The sequence below is a fragment of the Leuciscus leuciscus genome, assembly GCF_965113295.1.
Source record: "Leuciscus leuciscus genome assembly, chromosome: 3".
Lineage (NCBI taxonomy): Eukaryota > Metazoa > Chordata > Actinopteri > Cypriniformes > Leuciscidae > Leuciscus > Leuciscus leuciscus.
This window is the reverse complement of record NC_138727.1, coordinates 57,855,212-57,877,271: the sequence shown is the minus strand read 5'-3', so window position 1 is coordinate 57,877,271 and position 22,060 is coordinate 57,855,212. Positions and strand designations below refer to the sequence as shown.

General features: G+C 38.3%; 2 protein-coding genes across 2 annotated transcripts in view; one reads left to right on the top strand and one right to left on the bottom strand.

Moving 5' to 3' along the window:
• LOC309495538 (hemicentin-1-like) overlaps nucleotides 1–5,373 on the top strand; it is a 118,540-nt gene extending 113,167 nt beyond the window's left edge. The window contains exons 23-28 of the mRNA XM_082165320.1: nucleotides 2,303–2,557; nucleotides 2,661–2,909; nucleotides 3,827–3,911; nucleotides 4,002–4,044; nucleotides 4,281–4,477; nucleotides 4,657–5,373. Of these exons, the coding sequence (XP_082021446.1) occupies nucleotides 2,303–2,557; nucleotides 2,661–2,909; nucleotides 3,827–3,911; nucleotides 4,002–4,044; nucleotides 4,281–4,477; nucleotides 4,657–4,705 (878 nt within the window). The 3' untranslated portion in view covers nucleotides 4,706–5,373. The remainder of the gene's footprint in view (nucleotides 1–2,302; nucleotides 2,558–2,660; nucleotides 2,910–3,826; nucleotides 3,912–4,001; nucleotides 4,045–4,280; nucleotides 4,478–4,656) is intronic.
• Nucleotides 5,374–9,964: 4,591 nt separating this feature from the next.
• Nucleotides 9,965–21,140, bottom strand: metrnlb (meteorin like, glial cell differentiation regulator b). The gene is made up of 4 exons (XM_082163067.1): nucleotides 20,888–21,140; nucleotides 16,696–17,081; nucleotides 12,655–12,714; nucleotides 9,965–11,190 (listed from the first exon to the last, which is right to left on the bottom strand). The coding sequence occupies exons 1-4, from the start codon at nucleotides 20,968–20,970 to the stop codon at nucleotides 10,874–10,876; spliced, it is 846 nt and encodes a 281-aa protein (XP_082019193.1). The 5' UTR covers nucleotides 20,971–21,140; the 3' UTR covers nucleotides 9,965–10,873.
• Nucleotides 21,141–22,060: the final 920 nt, after the last annotated feature.

Genomic DNA, 22,060 nt, shown 5'->3' with positions numbered 1-22,060 from the left:
TTGTCTGTCAATCTCATCTCACCTGTTGGAATGATTGTGTTGCAGGTGTTGCTATGGTGATGTCAGTCAGAATGACTCCTCTTCCTCTGATCTTTCTCCTCGTGATTCAAGGTAAGTCTCTAATGTTTCTCTGCATGTTCTGTTCAGTGCTTTGCTGTCTCGTGTTTTCATTTGTCATTCTTAAATAAAGTGGAATGTTGTTCGTTGCTCGTTGGTATTTAATTTTTATTTAGTTTGATTAATTATATTCAAAAAGGAATAATAATGATTTTCCTGCCATTGGAGCAGTATAAGCATGAAGTATGTCCATCTTTGTCTTTCCTCATTAATGTAAAGCTAAAATATCATCATTAATTGTAGCATAATATCTAATTGATTTGATTCATATTTTCATCTTTAGACAGTCCTAGTATTTTCACTTCCGTTTCCATGCTTCTGTATCAGATGTTAAATTCTGCTTTTCCTCAAACACAAGACATTCAAAGACTGAGCAAATATATTCTGTTAGAAACTGCTGCTTTGTTTATTATACATTTTGTTTTTAAGGAGTTTTCAGTGGTGATGATTGGGGTGTGAGTTACAGACCTTCACACATCTGTGCACTAAAGGACTCAACAGTGATAATGAGATGCACTTATGAATACGAAACTGATAAATATAAAATCAATAAAGTGTTCTGGACCAAAACACTGGTAAAAGATAATGTTGAGCCTCCAGATCTGTCTAAGGACCCTGAATACAGTCAGAGGCTTCAGTATCTGGGAGATAAACAGCAGATCTGCACCGTCAGACTGAGTCATGTGACACTGAAGGATTCACATATGTACTATTTCAGATTCATCACTGATAAACCTGATAAGAAATGGATTGGCACTCCAGGAGTGACTCTTACTGTCACAGGTGACTTTGATGAGGTTTATCTCTTCTTCTGTGGATTATGTTGAATAATAATCAGTGTATGACAGCAGCACTAGATATAATGTGTGTGTTGTGTTCAGATCTTCAGGTGGAGTCTCCTGAGAGAGTGACAGAGGGAGATTCAGTCAATCTGAGATGTAAAAGCAGCTGCGCTCTGACTGACAGAGCAACATTCATCTGGTACAGAAACTCACAGCCATTAACTGAGAGAAGAGACAGAAACAATGAACTCCTGCTGCAGTCAGTCAGAAGAGAGGATTCAGGCAGATATAGCTGTGCTGTAGACGGACACACTCACATCTCTCCTGCTGTTCAGCTCAATGTCATGTGTGAGTACAGATTCATTTTCCATTATTTGAACAAATAAAAAAAATTGTTGACTTTTATTATATCATGTTGACTAATATTATATCACGATTAGCACATCACCTGTGACACTTTATAAACACGATTCCCACATCTCTGGGTTCAGGCCAAATATTGAGCCCGGAACACTTTCCTCGGACATCATGCCCAAATATGTACTCTATCTAACTTATTTGTAAGTGTTAACTCGTGAAATGATGTTTCATTAACAAAGTTCGGGAGGAGCACGTTCAAATAATTTATCCAATCAAGATGTCATGAGAAGAGAGAGAGGCCTATATGCACACTGTCGACTCGCATGCATTCCTCAACAGTTTTCAGCATCCCTCCACCACCCCGACTCCTCACTCTTGGCTTGTTCCTATCACAGCCAGGAATATGGGAGAGTACTCTGGGTTCGGGCCGAATACTGAGCCCGGAGCACCCTCTCCTCGGACAGCACGCCAAATACGCGTACCATTTACTCGAAGTTTGTACTCGTGAATCCCTTACGGTGTCAATGCACTTCAGCTATGTTCGTTATTCTTTCTAATGTGTGAGGGGAATGTCCTTAGATGTGCTTGGACCGTTCTCCTGGCCATTTTGAACAAGTGCGAAAAATGGTGAAAGCTTGCTTGTCTGTGCTCAATATTGGGTTCTGATTGGTCAATCGCTGATATTTATATTTTGTTAATTATCATATAGAGAATTTTTTAATTGTATTTACATAAGTCTTACATAGTATACAACACTGTTAATCTAATGGGGATGGTGGTTTTACAGAAGGGATGCTTTTTGTAAATTTTTATTACAAAAAATAAAAATAAAAATTAATTTTTCTTATTTTGTAAAAAAAAAAAAATGTTTTGTAAAATTGAGAGTGTAACCTAACAGCAACCAAAATGCAATGTTGTGAAAACAGAGGATCCTGAGTTGTTGTTATTGATGTTGACAACACATTTTCTAAATATACTGTAGTCTGTGATCAAAGACAAAGTTGCTTAGTTTATTTTATGCCATTTTTGATTTTCATTTTTAGACCCTCCCAGGAACGTCTCAGTGTCCATCAGTCCATCTGGTGTAATAGTGGAGGGAGATTCAGTGACTCTGAACTGCATCAGTGACTCAAACCCTCCTGCAGAAATCAGCTGGATTAAAGGAGGAACGACTGTAGGATCTGGAAGAATCTACAACATCTCAAAGATCAGCTCTGATGACAGTGGAGAATACAAGTGCAAGTCCATCAATAAACATGGAGGGAAATACTCTAATGCTGTGACTTTAAATGTCATGTGTGAGTTAATGATGGTTCAGTAACTGTGACATTAAATCCTCTAAACATCTGTAATTCAAAGTTTAATATGATTGTTAATGATATCAATGTTTCTCTGTTTTAGACCCACCCAGGAGCGTCTCAGTGTTGATAAGTGGATCTGGTGTAATAGTGGAGGGAGATTCAGTGACTCTGAACTGCATCAGTGACTCAAACCCTCCTGCTCTGAACTTCAGCTGGTTTAAGGAGAATGAACCCTCAGCTGTTGGATCTGGACAGAGTTTCAGTGCACTACAGAGTGGACGCTTCTACTGTCAGGCTCACAATCAACATGGATCTCAGAGATCAGACGCTGTAACTGTCACTGTTAAAGGTAAAATCATTTCAATATTTGAGCAGAATTTTTGAGAAAAAAAATGATGGTACAAGTTTTGAACAGCAGATGTGCTGGTTGTGACCAAGCGGCAACCTTCCGGTCTCTCACTTTAATCCAACACTGAAGAGACTTAAACTGCAGTTCATCGACTGGCCACTAGAGAGAGGCTCCAAAAGAGAGTCAATCCCATAAACCCCCATGTTAAAATGCCCAACTTTACATCAGATAAAACACGTTTACAGTCTGGTGCAAAAAGTGGTTTTGGTCTATATATCTATTTTTGCCCTTCATGACGACTGTGGGGGGGTGAATTTTTTTGTAACCCATCCGTTTAAATTATATTAAGCCTTGCATAATTAGGGGCGTGGCCACTTGAGTGACAGGTGGATTGCCGCTGATGTCACTGTTAGCGTCACGTCACCTCAGCTAATCCGCCTCTCTGCATATTTTCGGTTATTGCGGTGCCAAGATGAGCTTCAAAAATGCTCTTCAGAAAACTACGGGTGACATCACGGACACCACATCCATTGTTTTATACAGTCTATGGTTGTGACATGACATAATATAGAGACTGGATCTGTAGGAGAAAATTGCTGCTCTCTGAGACGACATCAAAATGAAAATATCAACAATGTAACTTCAAAGGAAAACTAACTTGTGCATAATAGTTTAAGAAATTAATTTCATTAAATGAATAACATTTTCTATAAATTTTTTTCAAGTGCATAAAAATGTTACAGTTTTATTAATTTATTCCGTCATCCAAAGGCCTGCCAGAATACACTGGCTTGTGTAATATATTTTTAATGCAAGGCAACACAGAACATTTTCTGATTTCTGCATCCAATAAACGCTGTCAATGATCCCATTTTTTTTTGCAGATGTGAAAACTAAAGAATTCATTATTTTTCCAGGGCTTTCTTCAGGAATGCTTTCAGGTATTGTGATCGCAGTCGGATGTGCAGTTTTACTTCTTGTCTGCATCATCATGTTCAAGAGGTGAGATCTTCTGTTTAAATAATACACATTGGGGTAATTACTAATAATTATAATTGTGTGTATGTGTTTACATGTTTATCTCTGCTACAGCAGGAGAAACTGTGGTGGAGTGTCTGACGTCAAGCAGAGTCAGGTCAGAGCATTGAGTCATGTGTTTCTGTCTAAAAATAATAATAATTAAGAATCAGTTATTTTCTGCTGTGATATTAAAAATATGTATAATTGTATTGTATGTGACACCAGCATGTAACCAATGAGAAATCATTAAGAAAATGCTAAAGTGTACAGAAACAGAAAGCTCTTCACTCATTGTAGATAATTTATAGTTAATAGTTAAATTTTCTGAAAGGTTTTGATGTCTTTCTCCAGGTTCAACAACCTTCCGGCTCGGACAGAAACCACAATGATGATGGTCTGTATGCCAGAGTTTCACCCAGCAGAACCAGAACAGATCGGCCGGCAGGAAAAACTGAATCCACAGATTCTGAGAAGATCAAGTACGCAACTGTCCAACACAACGGGAACTATGAAAATCTGAGAACGCTCCATCATGACCCTGCTGCGAGGTGAGACACAAAATAGGTTTGAAACACATTTGCTCATTTGATTTTGAAACGTATTGTTATGTTACATAACTTTCATGATCTGGTTCTCATAGATGAGGACTTTGATGGACTCCTGCAGTACTTTTGGTGGATCTATAAATGGTCATTCACACTTTATCTCTGATTATGTTGATCCACAGACGCGGCGCTGTGAAGGATAATCTGGTGATTTACAGCTCGATCAAATGATCCAGGACCCGTCAAAATGGATTGAAACTGGTCACTTTGTCATCCGTTTACTGCAGCTTTTATTCAGATGTTTATAATAGTGATTTAAATGCGTGTCACATCAGGAGCATTGCACAAGTCATTTATTTCTCCTTCGCTGTTGGCCGTCTGTAGGAAGTTCTGGTCAGATGTGCCAATAGACTAGACTAAAGACTAAAAACAACAAAAAAATGTCCATGCTGGTTATTTACATCATTGTATCTATTCTTTGTAAGACTGCGGTTTGGCGCGTCTGTGTGGGAAGTTACAGAATCTACGCACTGAAATTAAACGCCTGTCGAAACTTTTTCTGTAAATAGCATGTTTTGTAACATTTCCAAAGTTTTGTAATTTTCCATGATTGGCAGTCTGTGTTATTTTGCCATCTTGTGCTTTAGTCACACTTCGGTGAGCATCAGACATATTTCTGTCTGTATCTTCCCACTCTTTATAAATTTAAAATCTATTCATAGAACATGTTGCTTTGACACACACACACACACACACACACACACACACACACACACACACACACACACACACACACACACACACACACACACACACACACACACACACATATATATATATTCATGCATGTTTCGTGTATCTGTATATTTTAACATTGAAATAAAGATTATGTAATACAATTATGTTGAATGTTGATATGGTTTTGTCCTTGACAATAACATGCAAGTTTCACCTCGTAAAGAAAAGAAAACTCTCCTGCGCATGTGCAGAGAAAAAGTGCACAATTGCAGTGTGCGCTTTAAAGTAAAATGGATTCTGATTGGCTGTCAACTCTTTTTGAAATTATGACATATTATTATTTATGTCATAATTTTGACTTAAGGCAAGACACCCCAGGAGAACAGGGTAAATAACTTATAGCCACCATACTTCCCCAGTTACATTAAGCATTGTTAAAAAATTTTGTAGTACAAGTTTTCTGATATTTAGTTAAAATATGCAAATGAGGCGTTATATTATAGCAGTACTTTGCACAAATGTCCATTAAAGAAATCTGAAGATTGAATAAAGCCAGATTCAAAATTCATATTTTATTTTGTTGACATATTAGTCAAAGGTTTTTACAGAAGGGATTTTTATATCTCTTTTTATCGCTCCATAAATCAGAAGTCTCAACAGCCAGAAAGAAAATAAAAAATAAATGCATTTTTAAAAGAATAAAATGTTGTAAATTACATATGAACAAACCCCTTTGTAAAAACCTTCAGAACATAGATTTAAAAAAAAAAAAACTGTAAAGTTTGGTGTATGTAAGAGATTTCTGGCTCAGCGCAGGAGAAAAACAAAAAAAAATTGAGAAAACGCAGTTAAAAGATATAATTTAATTTGAAATCTACAGTCGTAAATAGAAAAAGTCAAATAAAATAAACACTTAAAAGTATATTCTGATGCTTTCTTTCCACAAATCTGAGAAACAACACATTAGGAAAAGCCAAATAGCCCAAAATCTCAAATTGACCAGTGCATGAAAAAACAATGTTTCTACTCTTACCTTCAGTCATAATTTAACAAATACCAATTTTATATCATAATTGTAATGACTCAACATTTTATGTCATAATTATTTATGATTTACAAAATCATGTTTTGTTGTTATGTGGAAAAACTGGGCTTCCACACATTACCTATATCATCCACCAGGGCGCGCTATATTCTAAGAGTAGAGTTATATTGCATGTGGTCGTGTTTAGTTTCTCTTTGCTCAGCTCTTCTCCAGCTGACCACAGGCCACACATATGTTGCTGATGACCTGAGGTCTCACTGACCCCTGACAGCAGAGACTCTCCCTAATAAATGAAGCGCGTGTGCCGGAGGGAGTGTTGGGTGTCCGGCTCTGGGATGCGTGTCCGAGGTGTTGGGTGTCTGGAGGATCAGGATAGCGTGTGCAGGGCGCGTGTGCTTCCCTCTGAGCAAAATACAGACACACTAATATCCACCTCATTTTCTAAGCTGTTTCCTGTGAATGTGTTGGCCGCTATAGGAAAATAATGATGATAAAGTGAAACGCTAAGACTATTTTATGCTGTGACGTGTTTATGATTACTAGAACAAAATAAAATGATATAACAAATACCAATCTAATAATAGAAACCAGTGGTGTACTAATATACAAATTACTTTTTACAGACAATTGATCAGTTTGAAGCCCCTAGGTGATGGGGAAAAAAAAAATATTGGTAATGATTTTGTGTTCTCTCGCTAAAGTTTTGAGTTTCACTGAGAAACTTTGCGTTTGCTCACAAATAACTCAAAAGGTTGGAGTTCCTAAAGCAGAGATCTCCAACTCCAGTCAAACACATCTGAACAACACAGCAAACCCCAAGTGTTAAATTAACAATTTAAGTGATGATCGAGCATAGCTGTGCGTTTAAACTGTGGTGGCGAGCTCTGGCAAGGGCGGTGGCTTTTAATTGGTTTATTTCGTTAGCAAACATGTCACTATAATTGTTAAGCCCACACCTGGTACACGTGGATTCCACACTATGTTGCTGTCTGGGAAGCATGTCATCAATACAGAAAATATGCGAACAGTGCTCAATTACAGAACAGCATTGTACAGTTAAAACACAAACAATTAGTCTTGATGATTTCACTGGCTTCCAGCAGAGACTCAGACAGAGAGAGAGGAAAGAGCGGAAAGAGCAGTGTTGTTAATAATAACCCGTCACACACACTCAGAGCCGTGTCTCAGTTATCTGTGCTTTCATTCCAGACGTGCTTGAGACAGCTGAGCGGGTGAAAGTCTTAAGACGACGAGCATTCGAGACATTCACACGGATCAGATGATAGTGCTGGACTCATGTGTTCACTCTGGCTGGAGATCAGCCCACTTCTGACTGGATACATTACGGGAAATCTCCGACAGATAGGGAGTTTGCAGAACTCTGAACAATGCTGGAGGAATACAGGATCAAATACAAAACAAAAAAACAATAGGTTTACTTGTTCTTTAATTGGGCTGAAAACAACGCTGATTTGTAACATAACGCTGATTTGTAACAACGGCAATGATGATTTGTAACAACGCTGATTTGTAACATAACGCTGATTTGTAACATAACGCTGAATTGTAACAATGCTGATTTGTAACATAACGCTGATTTGTAACAATGCTGATTTGTAACATAACGCTGATTTGTAACATAACGCTGATTTGTAACAATGCTAATTTGTAACATAACGCTGAATTGTAACATAACGCTGATTTGTAACAATGCTAATTTGTAACATAACGCTGATTTGTAACATAACGCTGATTTGTAACAATGCTAATTTGTAACATAACGCTGATTTGTAACATAACGCTGATTTGAAACAATGCTGATTTGTAACATTACGCTAATTTGTAACATTAAGTTGATTTGTAACAATGCTGATTTGTAACATAACGCTGATTTGTAACATAACGCTGATTTGTAACATAAAGCTGATTTGTAACAATGCTGATTTGTAACATAACACTGATTTGTAACAATGCTAATTTGTAACATTAAGTTGATTTGTAACAATGCTGATTTGTAACAAAACGCTGATTTGTAACAACGCTAATTTGTAACATTACGCTAATTTGTAACATTAAGTTGATTTGTAACATAATGCTGATTTGTAAAACAAACGCTGATTTGTAACAGTGCTGATTTGTAACATAAAGTTGATTCGTAACATAACACTAATTGGTAGAAAACACGTATCCAGATATTACTAATCATCACTAGGGGTGTAGAAATGCACAGATCTGGCAATGACAAAACTGACTATTGTTTACTTGCATGTTCTCAAAGTTATAGTGAATGATTTATCGGTGCATGCTTTTCCAAATAAAAAATAAATAAAAAAAGTTTGAGAGAACATTCCGTGCAATAAAATGAATGTCCAACACGTCAATAATTTAGGAGTTTATCCATGGACTCATGCTGGAGTCACACACAGGTCCAACAATTCAACTTGGCAGTAATATGCGGAAAAACAGTAAAGCACTGAAGAACGGTTCATATTTCACATGAAGAAACTTTGTTTTCAGTGTCACACACGGTTAATGAGACTGGCAGTGTTGTGTAACGTTTTTGTAAACTCTTAACTTATAATAGGCTAAAGGTGGTAAAAAGGTGAACACCATCGACAACATGAAATGGCATCTGCAATGTATTCAGCTTTTGCAATGCAATGCTTTTCTTAATGTGAAACAGGATTTGTTTTAGACAGAAATAAGGTTGGACAGATTTGTTCGGATACTATTTCAGTGCCCAGGTGGCCTTGGTTATGTTTGCAGAAATGAGTGGAAAAATCAGTTACATTTACTATAAAATAATATTATTTCTTCAAAATAATAACCACTGATGAGATGCATCTTATAATGCCAAGGCATTTGTTAACCCAGGAAACACAGAAGGTTACTCTAATATAAGAGTTTCCCTCAAATGTCTGTCAATGTTAGATGAATAAATGTTTTAATCCACTGACAGCAGTTGATCTGAAAGAGAAAAAAGACCAGAGTAAACGACAGTTCACTCGAAATCCTTCTATAGACGTTATTCACAGCAGCTGAAATTACCAGTTTTTTACATCATCTTTGATTTTAACGGGAATGAAAGCGAGGCTGTGAGGAATAGACGTACATCTCTTCAGTGGGTTGTGCTGTTATTTAAAGTTTTTTTCATTTTTTATTTTAGATTGTTCTGCTAAAGAAACACTGCAACAATAACTTTCAGTAGACAAAAATCATCTAACAATATGAGCTGTGGAGAATTATAAGTGATCTAGGAGTTTTATGCAGCTTTTTACAGCGGATGCCATTGAAAACACAGTAAGTCTGTCCCTCACAGCCTCGCTTTCATACCGGTCTTCCCAGACAGCAAGATAGTTTCGGCCCAGATCCGGTCCACATCTGGGCTGTGTAGAATCCAAGTGTACCAGATGTGGGCCGGACCTGGGCCAACACTATGTTCTGTCTGGGATGGTGCTGCTCTGAATAAGGTCTATAATGGCGCTCGGGTAACGTTTCTTAGGGCTGGTGAGACACGGGCGGTGGAATGGGGAAAAAGAGCTCTCGAGACGAGTGTTTTAAAAGTATGACTTATTTTAAATTGAGCGCTGTGTTTATATGGGAAAGTAATGTGGGATAAAAAAGCTGGAAGCTTTCACACGATAATTTGAAAATGTTGAAATTTTCTCCACATTTGAGAAGATTAACAGAAAACACTCACATACAGGTTTCTATAAAGAGTGTTTTATTCCAGACTCATTCTGAGTCCAAGGAACAGAAAAGGCAACTCAACAAACACACATACGGCATAAACACACACAAACGCACATGTGAACACACTCCAGACGTCAGTCAGAAGAATCGACCGCTCTATAACTATAAACAAAGCTTTTAAGAAAAGCACCGCCATCCTCTCGCAGCAGGCAAGAGCTCATGATACACACACACACACACACACACAGTGTTACGACACACTTTCTCTGTATCGGTTTCAGACGTATGAAATCAGACCGAAAGCAAGAACAGCAACTTTAGGAGGATTCCTGACTGAGATCTGTCCATCTGGAACCACTGTAGATCCCATTCCCATCTCAGAAACCTGCCAACAATACTTCCAGGCCTGGGTTCACCCCAAAATCAACACAAATAAACAAGAAATCATATTCTGCATAAACAAAATTACTAAATTAAATTGTGACAATTATCGTCTCATGACAATGAAGACAAAAAAATGTTGTAACAAAAATATGAACACATAATTATTATTTAGTACTGCATATATATATGTATAAATATTTTACTATTTAAATACTGTTAATATTTCAATATTATTATTATTGCCTAATAATAATAATAATTGTAAAATAATATATAATAAAAAATATTATAATTATAACAGTAATAATAATTTTTTTTTTTAAGTATTTAAATGTTGAGTGAAATATTTATACATAATTGCAGAACTGAAAATAATAAATGACAAATTAATCAAAATAAAAAAATAATTAAAAAAGTCAAACATCTGGATGCAGTGCAGTACTGACAATGTGTTTTGTAAAATAAACTGTTTAAATTTTGATTTTGGGGTGAAATGTTTCCGCGGACATGTTTCCCTGATCTTGCAGTGTGTGTGTGTCTCAGTCTGTGTGTATGTGGCAGGGGTTGGTTCCCGCGTGGAGAGCGGAGTGGTACAGTGTGCTGAAGTGTGTGTACAGCGGAGCACACGTGACCCAGGGCTCTCCGAAGCGCAGGTGTCCTGTGAAGAGGAACTCCTCCTGTCCCGCGCGCGGCTCGCAGCGCACCGGCATCTTCACTCGCCCCGTCCAGCGCCCGCGCACCGACACGAACACACCACTCTTCTGACGATACACACGACTCAACCACAGCAGCACAGACACCTGACCTTCATCATCATCATCATCATCCTCCACGTGATGAATCCTGCCGCGCACCGCTGACACACACACACACACACACACACAGCATTAACTACACAATGTTTTCATCATCTGAAACATGCACCACTTATATGTGACCCTGGATCACGAAACCGTCACAAGTCACACGGGTATATTTGTGGCAATAGCCAACGATACATTGTATCGATTTTTCTTTTATGGCAAAAATCATTAAGTAAAGATCATGTTCCATGAAGATATTTAGAAAATTTCCTACCGTAAATATATGAAAATTTTTATTTGTGTGAGTGGATGCAGTAATATCATGAACATAAATGTAGAACTTTAAAAGCGATTTTCTCAATATTTTGATTTGTTTGCACCCTCAGATTCCAGATTTTCAATAGTTGTATCTCGACCAAATATTGTCCTATCCTAACAAACCACACATCAATGGAAAGCTTATTTATTCAGCAAAACTTGACCCTTGTGACTGGTTTTGTGGTCCGGGGTCACATATTGTAAATTTGCTTATATTATGCATGTAATGTCACGCATGCAAAACATTTATATTCATGCCGAATACATGAGCCCGAGTTTATTGTGTGTAACGCGTTTTCCAGACACTGGTAGTTTAATTTTACAACTATAAAATAAAGTTCTCAGAATGTTGCAGTAAGTGTTTTTAAAATATTTAAACAACTAAAAATAACACAAAAACAGCTTTTTGTAATGGTTATTTTCAGTTTCAGCAAGTCGATCATAATAAACGTTGTTATAATGAACGCCATTGTAATTTATGTTTGTTTTATACTTGTAGTTTTCATTCTTGTTCTGAACATTGTTCAATTTAAAGGATTTGTTGTGAAGTCAGAGGAACTAAAATACATGTTTACTGTGTTTCAAAAAAAATTTGTATTTACTTACTGGTATTTTACATTATTTATCAATGCAATAATAAAATGAGACTTTTATATACCAGTGGGAATTATCTGTTATTTTTCTCACAACGATGACATTTTGACCAGGCGTGACTAATATGTTCACAAATATGTTCTAAGAATGTTTTGTTAATGTTCTTATTAAGTTATCAAAACGTTCTCTGAATGTTAAAAATGTCCAAAATTTTTTTTAAAAGTGTTCTCTTGGTTATTTGAACGTTGCGTGAACATTCCATTTCATCATCTTCAAACATTGTTCTCTGAACATTCCTAAACAAGTAGTAACATTTTTTTTTAAAAGTTAGATAAACATCCAACTAAAATGTTTCAACAAAAAAAAAAAAAAAAAAAAAAAAAAAGCTGCATTATCGATGTATAAATAATGTTTTTATGCTAATGTTTGAAGAACCTGATTAAAGACCAGATCATTCTGAACAAACGTTCTATTAACGTTACTGGAAAAACCAGAATGTCAGTCAAAGTTCCTTTTGCTATATTATAGTCAGGTGCAACTTATGTTCTGGAAAATGCGGTAAATTATGAGATATCAGGAGAATAATATGGTAAATAGTTTCTTACCAAAGTCGCTGGTGCAGAGCGCCATGAGCAGCTGGTCATCAGTGCAGGGTCTGCATGCAGCTGAAACACACACACACACACCTTACATTAGTGTGACACACTTCCTCCTCAGACACGTCTGCGTCACACACACACTCCAGCTGTGCCTGAGCTCCTGTGACCTCTGACCTCTGCCCTCTGACCCCGTCTAGATAGTGTTATCATCATTATAATCATCAAACCCAGGGGTCTGGACTGAGTGTGAACCGCAGTAAAGCCTGATAACACACAGCGCTGGGACACAAACAGATGTGCATTTAAAAAGGCTTTTAAGCTTGAATTGTAAATAATACAAATATTCAAAATTAATATTCAAAAACATTTTGTTCCTCAACTGATTCCTCAAAACAAACGGTTATTTTTTCAGTCTTATTTTTATAGCTGTAAAATTACTTTTAAATAATTTTATGTTCTATTTATAAACCTTCAATTTTTAATATAAAACTTTCTGGGAACCAAAATGATTCCTCAAAACAAATGCATAAAAAAAACATATAATTTTAGTAACATTTTCAATGTTTTAAAGATGCACAGAAGTCGTTACCGTAGCATTAATGTGGTTTAATGATTTCAAAATGACTATATCATTATTACAGAACTGTTGCAACAGCTGTCATGTTTCGAGCAAGTGAGTCATGTTCAGATGAATCACTGATGATGACTCAAACGAATCAGGAATGAATCAATCTACAGTGGTACAGTGGACAAAAGCATTTGTGAAAGTAAATGTAAATGATTTAACACATAAAGCTCATTCAGACACACTGAAACGGCTCTTTCAACACCTCCTCCCCCACTCACACTGATCACACAGACCTCAGATCAGCTGTTCAGCCAAACATTACAACACTTACATCTCACAGAAGCTTCCTCTGATCAGAGAGTTCAACTCCCGTTTGGTTAGTTTGTTGGACACAATAAAGTAATGTTCCTTAAAGGTTTTATTTTTACAATGATAAAAAAAAAAACTTTTTTTTATTTACAGGTATTTTACATTATTTCTGATATAATGTTTTGCTAAAGTTATGAAAACGTAATTTCTGAACGTTCTCTGAACATTATGGGAACGTTAACCTTCACTTTTGAACCTTCGCCTAATGTCTTCGAAGGTATGATTTTTTTTATATTGTAAAAAAAAGTTCACAGTATAAAAAAAAAAATTAGACAACTTGCGCAAAATAAATGACACAGTACATTCTCAAATGGTTAAAAATAACCAATAAAAAGTTTTTGTAATGGTTATTTTTAGGTTTTAGATTTATATTGTTAAATAACTTTTTACAGAAAATGATCTAATGATTATTTTTAGGTTTTATTTATAAACCTTAATTGTTCAATATAAATTTGCAAAATGGGTTAGATTAAAATAAAAATAAAAATGTACACAATTTTTGAGCGCTGCAGACTTTAAAGTAAAAAAAAAAAAAAAAAAAAATTGCAATTGGATAGCCATATGATGGAAATATTAAAATTTGTTCAGAGATCTGAGTCATATTTGAAGTCATATTGACTATGCTTTCTGGTATTTTTGCCCTTTTGGAGCTTGAGCATGTATAAATCAGGGTCAACTTTCATTGCTATTCCTAAAAAAAAACTCTTTTCACTGACACACACACACACACACACACACACACACACCAGTGAGTGAGACCAGCAGGTGAGGAGCTCAGGACACCTCAGGACTTAGATGTTTATAAAGACAAACCCTCTGGGAACGTTGTGCGGGAAACAGGGAAAAGAGAGGGGGAAGGGAAGCGGAGGAAAGACTCGGATTCTGGACGGAACACCAGGTAGCTGCGCAGCTAACACTAACATGTTTCGCTAACGGTCCCATTGAGTTAAGAAAACATCGGTTATGAATGTTCTATGAATGTTCTTGAAAGTTCTTGAATGTTCTTGAAAGTTCTTGAATGTTCTTGAAAGTTATGGGAACATTCCATTTGGAACATCATTAGAATTTTTGAAACAAGTAGTAACACTTCTACATTTTCAGAACATTATTCCAGACTTTAAACGAACATTCTATTAATGTTACTGGAAGAACGCTGTGAGAACATTCCCTGTTAGCTGGGTCCATGTGGAGAAAAGGCGGATGGAATATTGGGATATTTGAGGATTCAGACTGTGATCCTCTACAGACAGCTGTGTGTTATCCGATTATAAATCCCTCCTGAAAGCATTGAGCTGGTCTCTCCTGAAGTGCAGCTTTGATGTGAGACTAGCCGATGCGAGTGGACAGTGATTGACAGCTCTACAGTCTGCTTGACCCCGCACACCTCTTGATTACACTGTTTATTATCTTCTGTCAGGCTGAACATGGAGCGTCGGGGGGGCGATGCTCTGTCTGGGCTTCAGGTTTAACAGGGTCATTTACTACCTTTCATGAGGATGACGGCCATTTGACAGTGTTGTTATTCGACCCCCAACTCTCTCTCTCTCTCTCTCTCTCTCTCTCTCTCTCTCTCTCTCTGCCCCTCTCTCTCTCTCTCTCTCTCTGCCTCTGTCTCTCTCTCTCTCTCTGCCTCTGTCTCTCTCTCTCTCTCTCTGCCTCTCTCTCTCTCTCTCTCTGCCTCTGTCTCTCTCTCTCTCTCTCTCTCTCTCTGCCTCTGTCTCTCTCTCTCTGCCTCTCTCTCTCTCTGCCTCTGTCTCTCTCTCTCTCTCTCTGCCTCTGCCTCTCTCTCTCTCTCTGCCCCTCTCTCTCTCTCTCTGCCTCTGTCTCTCTCTCTCTCTCTCTCTGCCTCTGTCTCTCTCTCTCTCTCTCTCTCTCTCTCTCTCTCTCTCTCTCTCTCTGCCCCTCTCTCTCTCTCTCTGCCTCTCTCTCTCTCTCTCTCTGCCTCTGTCTCTCTCTCTCTCTCTCTCTCTCTCTCTCTCTGCCCCTCTCTCTCTCTCTCTGCCTCTGCCTCTCTCTCTCTCTGCCTCTGTCTCTCTCTCTCTCTCTGCCTCTGTCTCTCTCTCTCTCTCTCTGCCTCTGCCTCTCTCTCTCTCTCTCTCTCTGCCTCTGTCTCTCTCTCTCTGCCTCTGCCTCTCTCTCTCTCTGCCTCTGTCTCTCTCTCTCTCTCTCTCTCTCTGCCCCTCTCTCTCTCTCTCTGCCTCTGTCTCTCTCTCTCTGCCTCTGCCTCTCTCTCTCTCTGCCTCTGTCTCTCTCTCTCTCTCTCTGCCTCTCTCTCTCTCTCTCTCTCTCTGCCCCTCTCTCTCTCTCTCTGCCTCTGTCTCTCTCGCTCTCTCTGCCTCTGTCTCTCTCTCTCTCTCTCTCTCTCTCTCTCTCTCTCGCACAAATATTCCTGAAGACACTAAGGCTGCGTGATACACTGAATACTTAAAATATATATATATTTTTTTTTTTTTTGCAATATCAAGATCACTTAACTAAGTACACTAATTACGTAGCTGTTCTTTGCATCATGAATACAAAAGTACTTCACAAAAAATGCAAATATAGATTCAGTTCTTATGTTTCAATCTTTGAATCAGTGCAAAATTTGATTCAAATATTCATTAGCATCCTAACTAAATAAAAATATGTGCAAAATGCAGTGTTTTTATTCTTATACCTGAAGCTATTTGTCGTTTTTTAATTTTTTATTATATTATATTATACAATTAATCATTGTCGTTAATTGAAATAAATCTGAAAAAAGATCAATATTAGATGAAAACCTTAAACTTAAAACAGAAAATAGAAATGGAAGTTGAAGCACTAAAATGACTGAAACTGGAATAATAATAATATAATAATAAATGTAAATAAATAATATAATAATATGATAATAATAATATAAATTATTGAAATAGCACTACCTTTTATGTTCTTGCTTTTATTTTGTAGGAAAAAGTAAGTGATTTTTCTTTATTAGACAATAATATTATTTTAAATAGGTTAAATAGGTGCATATAAATAAAAATACATTTTGTGTATTTGTGAACCTGCCGTTCCTGCCGAACCTTCCCGGCAGAACCTTTTTCGTTGTTCTCCAGATTTTGTGCTGGATGTGTGAGCTGTACCTGCAGGCGAGTAGGGCCGGCCTCCTGGCGTCTGCGTGGGGATCAGCTGATACTGAAAGGCGGTGACCCTGCGGCTGATGTCCCGGCGCGCGGACGCCTCCACGAACAGCGCCCCCTCCTGGAGGCCGAAGCAGCGCACGACCCCGGCGGCCTGCTCCTCCTCCGACAGCAGCGCCCGCAGCTCCCCGGCCCGCTCCAGGAACAGCGTGGCCCCGCGCGAGTCCCTCCGGGGCTTCAGGCAGGCGAGGAGGAGTGTGGAGGACGGCAGGTTGGGGCGCAGGTTCACGATCACGGCTCCTGTGGGATAGAGCCACTCCAGAGAGCCTTCGGCACAGCGCAGGTACACCTGCTCCACGTCCCGCGCGTGAGACTCGTGCGTCAGCCCGCTGAAGACACACAACACAAAAGTTAACAGCTTCTCAACTACACACTCGCCAATCCTTCTGTGTTCCTCTACAATTTTAGGTCCTGTTTACACCTGGAGCCCTATTTTAAGGATATAAGTGCATGGTCTAAAGCGTGTGTAATAAGCAGAGTGTACGCACATTACTAACACGCTGTTTAAATAACACAAAAAATATTGCGCCATTGACTTTAGACCAGGTTTCAGTTGATCAATGGCTCTGTCTATTTCAGTTCCTCAAAACAGCAACGCTCCAACAATGCGCCTGAACACACACCTGGTTCTCAGACCAGCAGTCCATGGGTGCAAATGCATTTGCTATTTAAACAATGCGGCGCAGGACGTGAAAATGAAAACTGCGTCGGGCTGAAACTAACAAAACACTTGTGTCACACTTGGTGTATGACAAGGCCCATTGTGTTAAGATGCTTTGGTCGATTGGATCGCAAGTGGACAACACTGAATACAGGTGTAAACTGTGTCTGAAACTTTTTAAGCTTGTCCACTTTTGACCACTTGAAAACACATTGCAACCGGATTGCTTTCATAATGTAAACACTCTTGTGGTTGAATGTGTTTAAATGGCCACAAAAGACCGTCTACTCTCCACCTACTGACCTAAAGAGTAAACATTATGGGAAGAGCTCTACCCAGACGGGGTTTATACTGGCGGCTGAAGACACAAGTTTGGTTTGAAGATGAAAAATGTACCAAACACAATGTTCTCTCACCATTCCTGATTTCTAACACACACTCACAGCGTTCGGCTGGTCTTGTCTCTGTCAGAGCAGAAACTGAAGCTGACGCTCTCCGTGTTATCCATCGCCGGTCATATGTAAACAGGGTTTGAAATGAACCTTTTCACTTACCGGCCAATTTGGCTACTACATTTTTAAGTTACCAGCCATTCAGAACTTCTACTAGCCAAAAAAATAAAATAAATAAAGAAACCAGATTAACTATTACATAACAGCTTATATACTATAAAATTTGGATTTCATACATTCATTTCTTATTCAAACTAAATCCTGTCATCCAGCATCTCTTCCCTTCCTCTTTCATCCTCATCCTTTTCACCAAAAATGTATTTAAGGTGGACAGATCAATACAGTACAAAGAACATCAAAATAATGTAGGATGTTGTAAAATAACTGTCTTTTTGTGTTAACCAAGTGCTTTTTAATCTTCGCTATTGCTTCAATGCATATGAACAAGCGCACTGTTATTTGTTGCGTAGTGACGTCTGTGTTCAAGTAAGCCAGATATGAGCAGATTCTGCACAATACACTGTATTTAAAATATCATGATGACTCACGAGTTGAGTATTTGCTCTAAATCCGGGCAGATTTGGCTTACACGAACTTCCCCAGCAGAGTGAGTAAACATAGTGAGTAACACACCAAATTGGCTCGTGATTTGACAGCGTTACCCGCCACAGTTGATTTTTACCCATATTTGGCATGTTAACGATCTGAAAATAACACATTTACCCGCCCATAGACCCTCCCCTCAAAGAAATCAGGACAGAAGTGGTTGAAAGTGGACAAAAGAGACGTATTAAAACACCAGGTGTAAACAGGTATGTGTTTCTGTCGTCTACTTGTGATCCGATCGATCAAAACGCATCTTAATACCAGGAGTAAACAGGGCCTTGGTTGTGTCTTGCTTCTCATTCAACACAGAGGTTCTCGTTTGTCAAATGACACATAAATCTGAGGGCTTGACAAATTGGGATTCATGTTCAACCATGACCACCTCCTCATCTCCAAGAGCTTTCAGAAACATGAGGAGAGATCGGATGTCGAAACTATGGGATTTTAAGTCAACCTGAAGTCTCTGAAAAAGCGTATGGTAGGAGACGATGGGTAATGTGCCCATGAAAGATATCACAAGCTGTCATCCAGATGGGACATTTGCGTTTTCCCCGCCACAGCGCTTTCAAGTGGTTGTGGTCGGCACATTTAGGGATGATTACAGTGTGTCTGTTTCAGCTGGAGTGGAGGCTTTGAGATTTACACTCTACACCTGGTGAAAAGCACGACTTCTCTGACAGATTATGACCTCAAAAACAACTTTTAAAAAGCAGGATTCAATGTCCCATTTATCCAAACTCAAGTGTCTAAACAATGATTGACTGATTCTAAAACACAGATTAATGGTATTCCTGTATTTCCACCAAATATGGAGGGTTTGGATCAACACGAGGGCGAGTGAATGACGAAACTTCACATCTACAGCTGGGGTTCATGACTTGGCATTATAATTAAACTGACAGGGTTTGGTTTCTACTGAAATCAGTGCCAAATGTCCTCCAGAGAAAAAGAGCCGAGTCCCGCACACATGACCCCCGAAATTCATCTGGCTTGCTTTTAATTAACGTTATTAAATCATTTTCTGGAGTCCATTAAGTCGCGGAGCGTATAATAGAGGCCAGATTCGAGCGCGGTCTGATTCAAAGAGTTAAATGAAGGAGTTGAAAGGAAAGGAAAAGTGTGAGTCAGCTACTTAAACCAGAGCACTAAAGTCAATGGAGAGAGAGAGAGAGAGAGAGAGAGAGAGAGAGAGAGAGAGAGAGAGAGAGAGAGAGAGAGAGAGAGAGAGAGAGAGAGAGAGAGAGAGAGAGAGAGAGAGAGAGAGAGAGAGAGAGAGAGAGATTTGAATTTCAAAAACCCTTTATTACAAGTTTTAAAACATTGTCCAGTCAACACAGTTAAACAAGAATCAGAACAGAAAAGGCTGAATTATCTAGAGGAATGCAAAATGCAGGTTGTCATTAATAATCTCACACAATGCACCTTATTGCACCAAATCAAAGAAACAAGATCATGCATGGCTTTGAAATACCGAAAATCAATTAAAATTCTAGATTTCACTGAATTGAGAAATGCTGCCTCTAAATTATAACTTATTTCGTTAAATTTTGTGTTTCCTAGTATAATAAATTGCCATTTTAGCTCGGCCTAGCAAAATAGTCATAAATTGACACCGAAATGTCTCCGAACGTATTTAAAACCACAAATAAAAACTATAAAAATTCAAATTAAAAAAAAGTTTCACCAAAACAAACAAATAAATTCTGTAAAACAACAAATAAAGACTTAAGTCTTTAACATTGCATAAATGCATGGGACACAGTTTCTCTCTGCAAACAACTTTATCGTTTCAGCGCTGATAAGATTAATTCTAGTGAATCGATTCATTCGGACGGTTCTTTTAAAATCAGCGAACACTTTCAAATAGTTAAATATCGCAGTTTAGATTCTCTCTGGTGAGTAGATTGTTCCAGATGCCATTTTATGATTCATACATGTTAACCTCTCCACGATTTAAACCCCAAACAAAGTTATAATCCAAGCAAGTTAGTAACAGTTCACGCTCAAAATCCGAATCGTTTCTGGTTTATAAGAACAATGATTCTTGAATCAGAGTATGTGTCAGCGCATGCAGCGTAAGGGCATGTCCGGACCTTCCCCATCACATTTCACAGTTTCATTATTTAAACCTATTATACACAAGTTTTAGCAGTTATATTACCAGTTTTAAAATGTAAAAACTCTCTGCCTGCACACATTTCTAAAACAAAAGAGATATAGTCCACTAAAATGAAAGAAATTGTTGCAATACAAACGAGTCACGACAAAATAAGACTTGCTTTTAATGAGCAATTTATTTTGTACGCAGTTTCTCTGGACAGAAATAAAGATAACATTTTATTGCAACATTTATATATGCCTATATATTTTTTTTTTCATATTACAACTTTATAAAGCACGAATGTAAAAGGCTCACCTTCCTGTCCAGTTGCACTGGTCGCTGGAGTATTGAGCACATCCACACAGGACTAGAGCTGACAGAAGAATGAATAAAAACATCCTCCAAAACCCCAACAGTCTGCTTCAGTCTGTAGAAAAACACAATCCACCGCCGCTCTGGATCATTTAAAACCCTACATGACCGAATCACGATCAGACATCAGAGATGAGTAACAGAAGCGCTCATGATCGCGAGTCTGAAGCCCGCACTGATAGAGTCCAGCAGAAACTCTCACTCTCGTTCGACCTCCGCCCACAAACACAAGCCACGCCTCTAAACCACGCCCCGTAAGCGCAAGCCACGCCCTCTTCCGCACGAGCGACGCGACGATACAATCGCCTATAGCAGTATTTACAGACTTGCTTGTGATTGAGTCTCAAAATTGTACATTTTAAGTTATTTTAGTGTTAGTAGTACCATAGTATTTTAAGCACCTTAAAGATCCTTTTAGTCCCATTACCTTAAATGAATTTGAAAGTGATCTCGGATAGTTTGCTGAAATTCATGGTATTTACATTGGCGAAACGTATATGAATATTAAGCACCACAGTATGATATACTCATTTCCAGATTCACTGTGCCATTCGGTAGAGCAGGTTCTTGTAAGGGTGTGTGTGTGTGTCTTGAGGAGGCTGTGGTTATTCTGGGCTCAATAAACACTGGTATCAGATGCTGCTGAGTCGCGCGCTGTTTTTACGCTGCACGCGCCTTGTGTGTGTGTGTATATATAAAACCATAGGCTATATATTTTTTAAGACTAATTGTGACTAAATATTATTAATAAAAACATAGTAATGTATAAATTAGTATATATATATATAAAAAAAGTCAATTTGGATGCATAAATTAAGACAAATCGCTCTAAGTAAATCAGTAGAAAGGAGTTTCAGTATTCTATGTAGAGCCATGTTTATTTGGGATGGTGTGTGTGTGTGTGTGTGTGTATGTGTGTGTTACAGATCAGATGTGTAATGACTCGTGCTGAGCTCTGACCCTCACACGCCATCCTAAACATTTACAGGCCATGACCTCTGACCTGATCCCTCACACACACACCACAGCACTCCATTACCTGACACACACACACACACGCTAGGTGCACGCTCCATTACCTGACACACACACACACACACTCACACTCACACACAC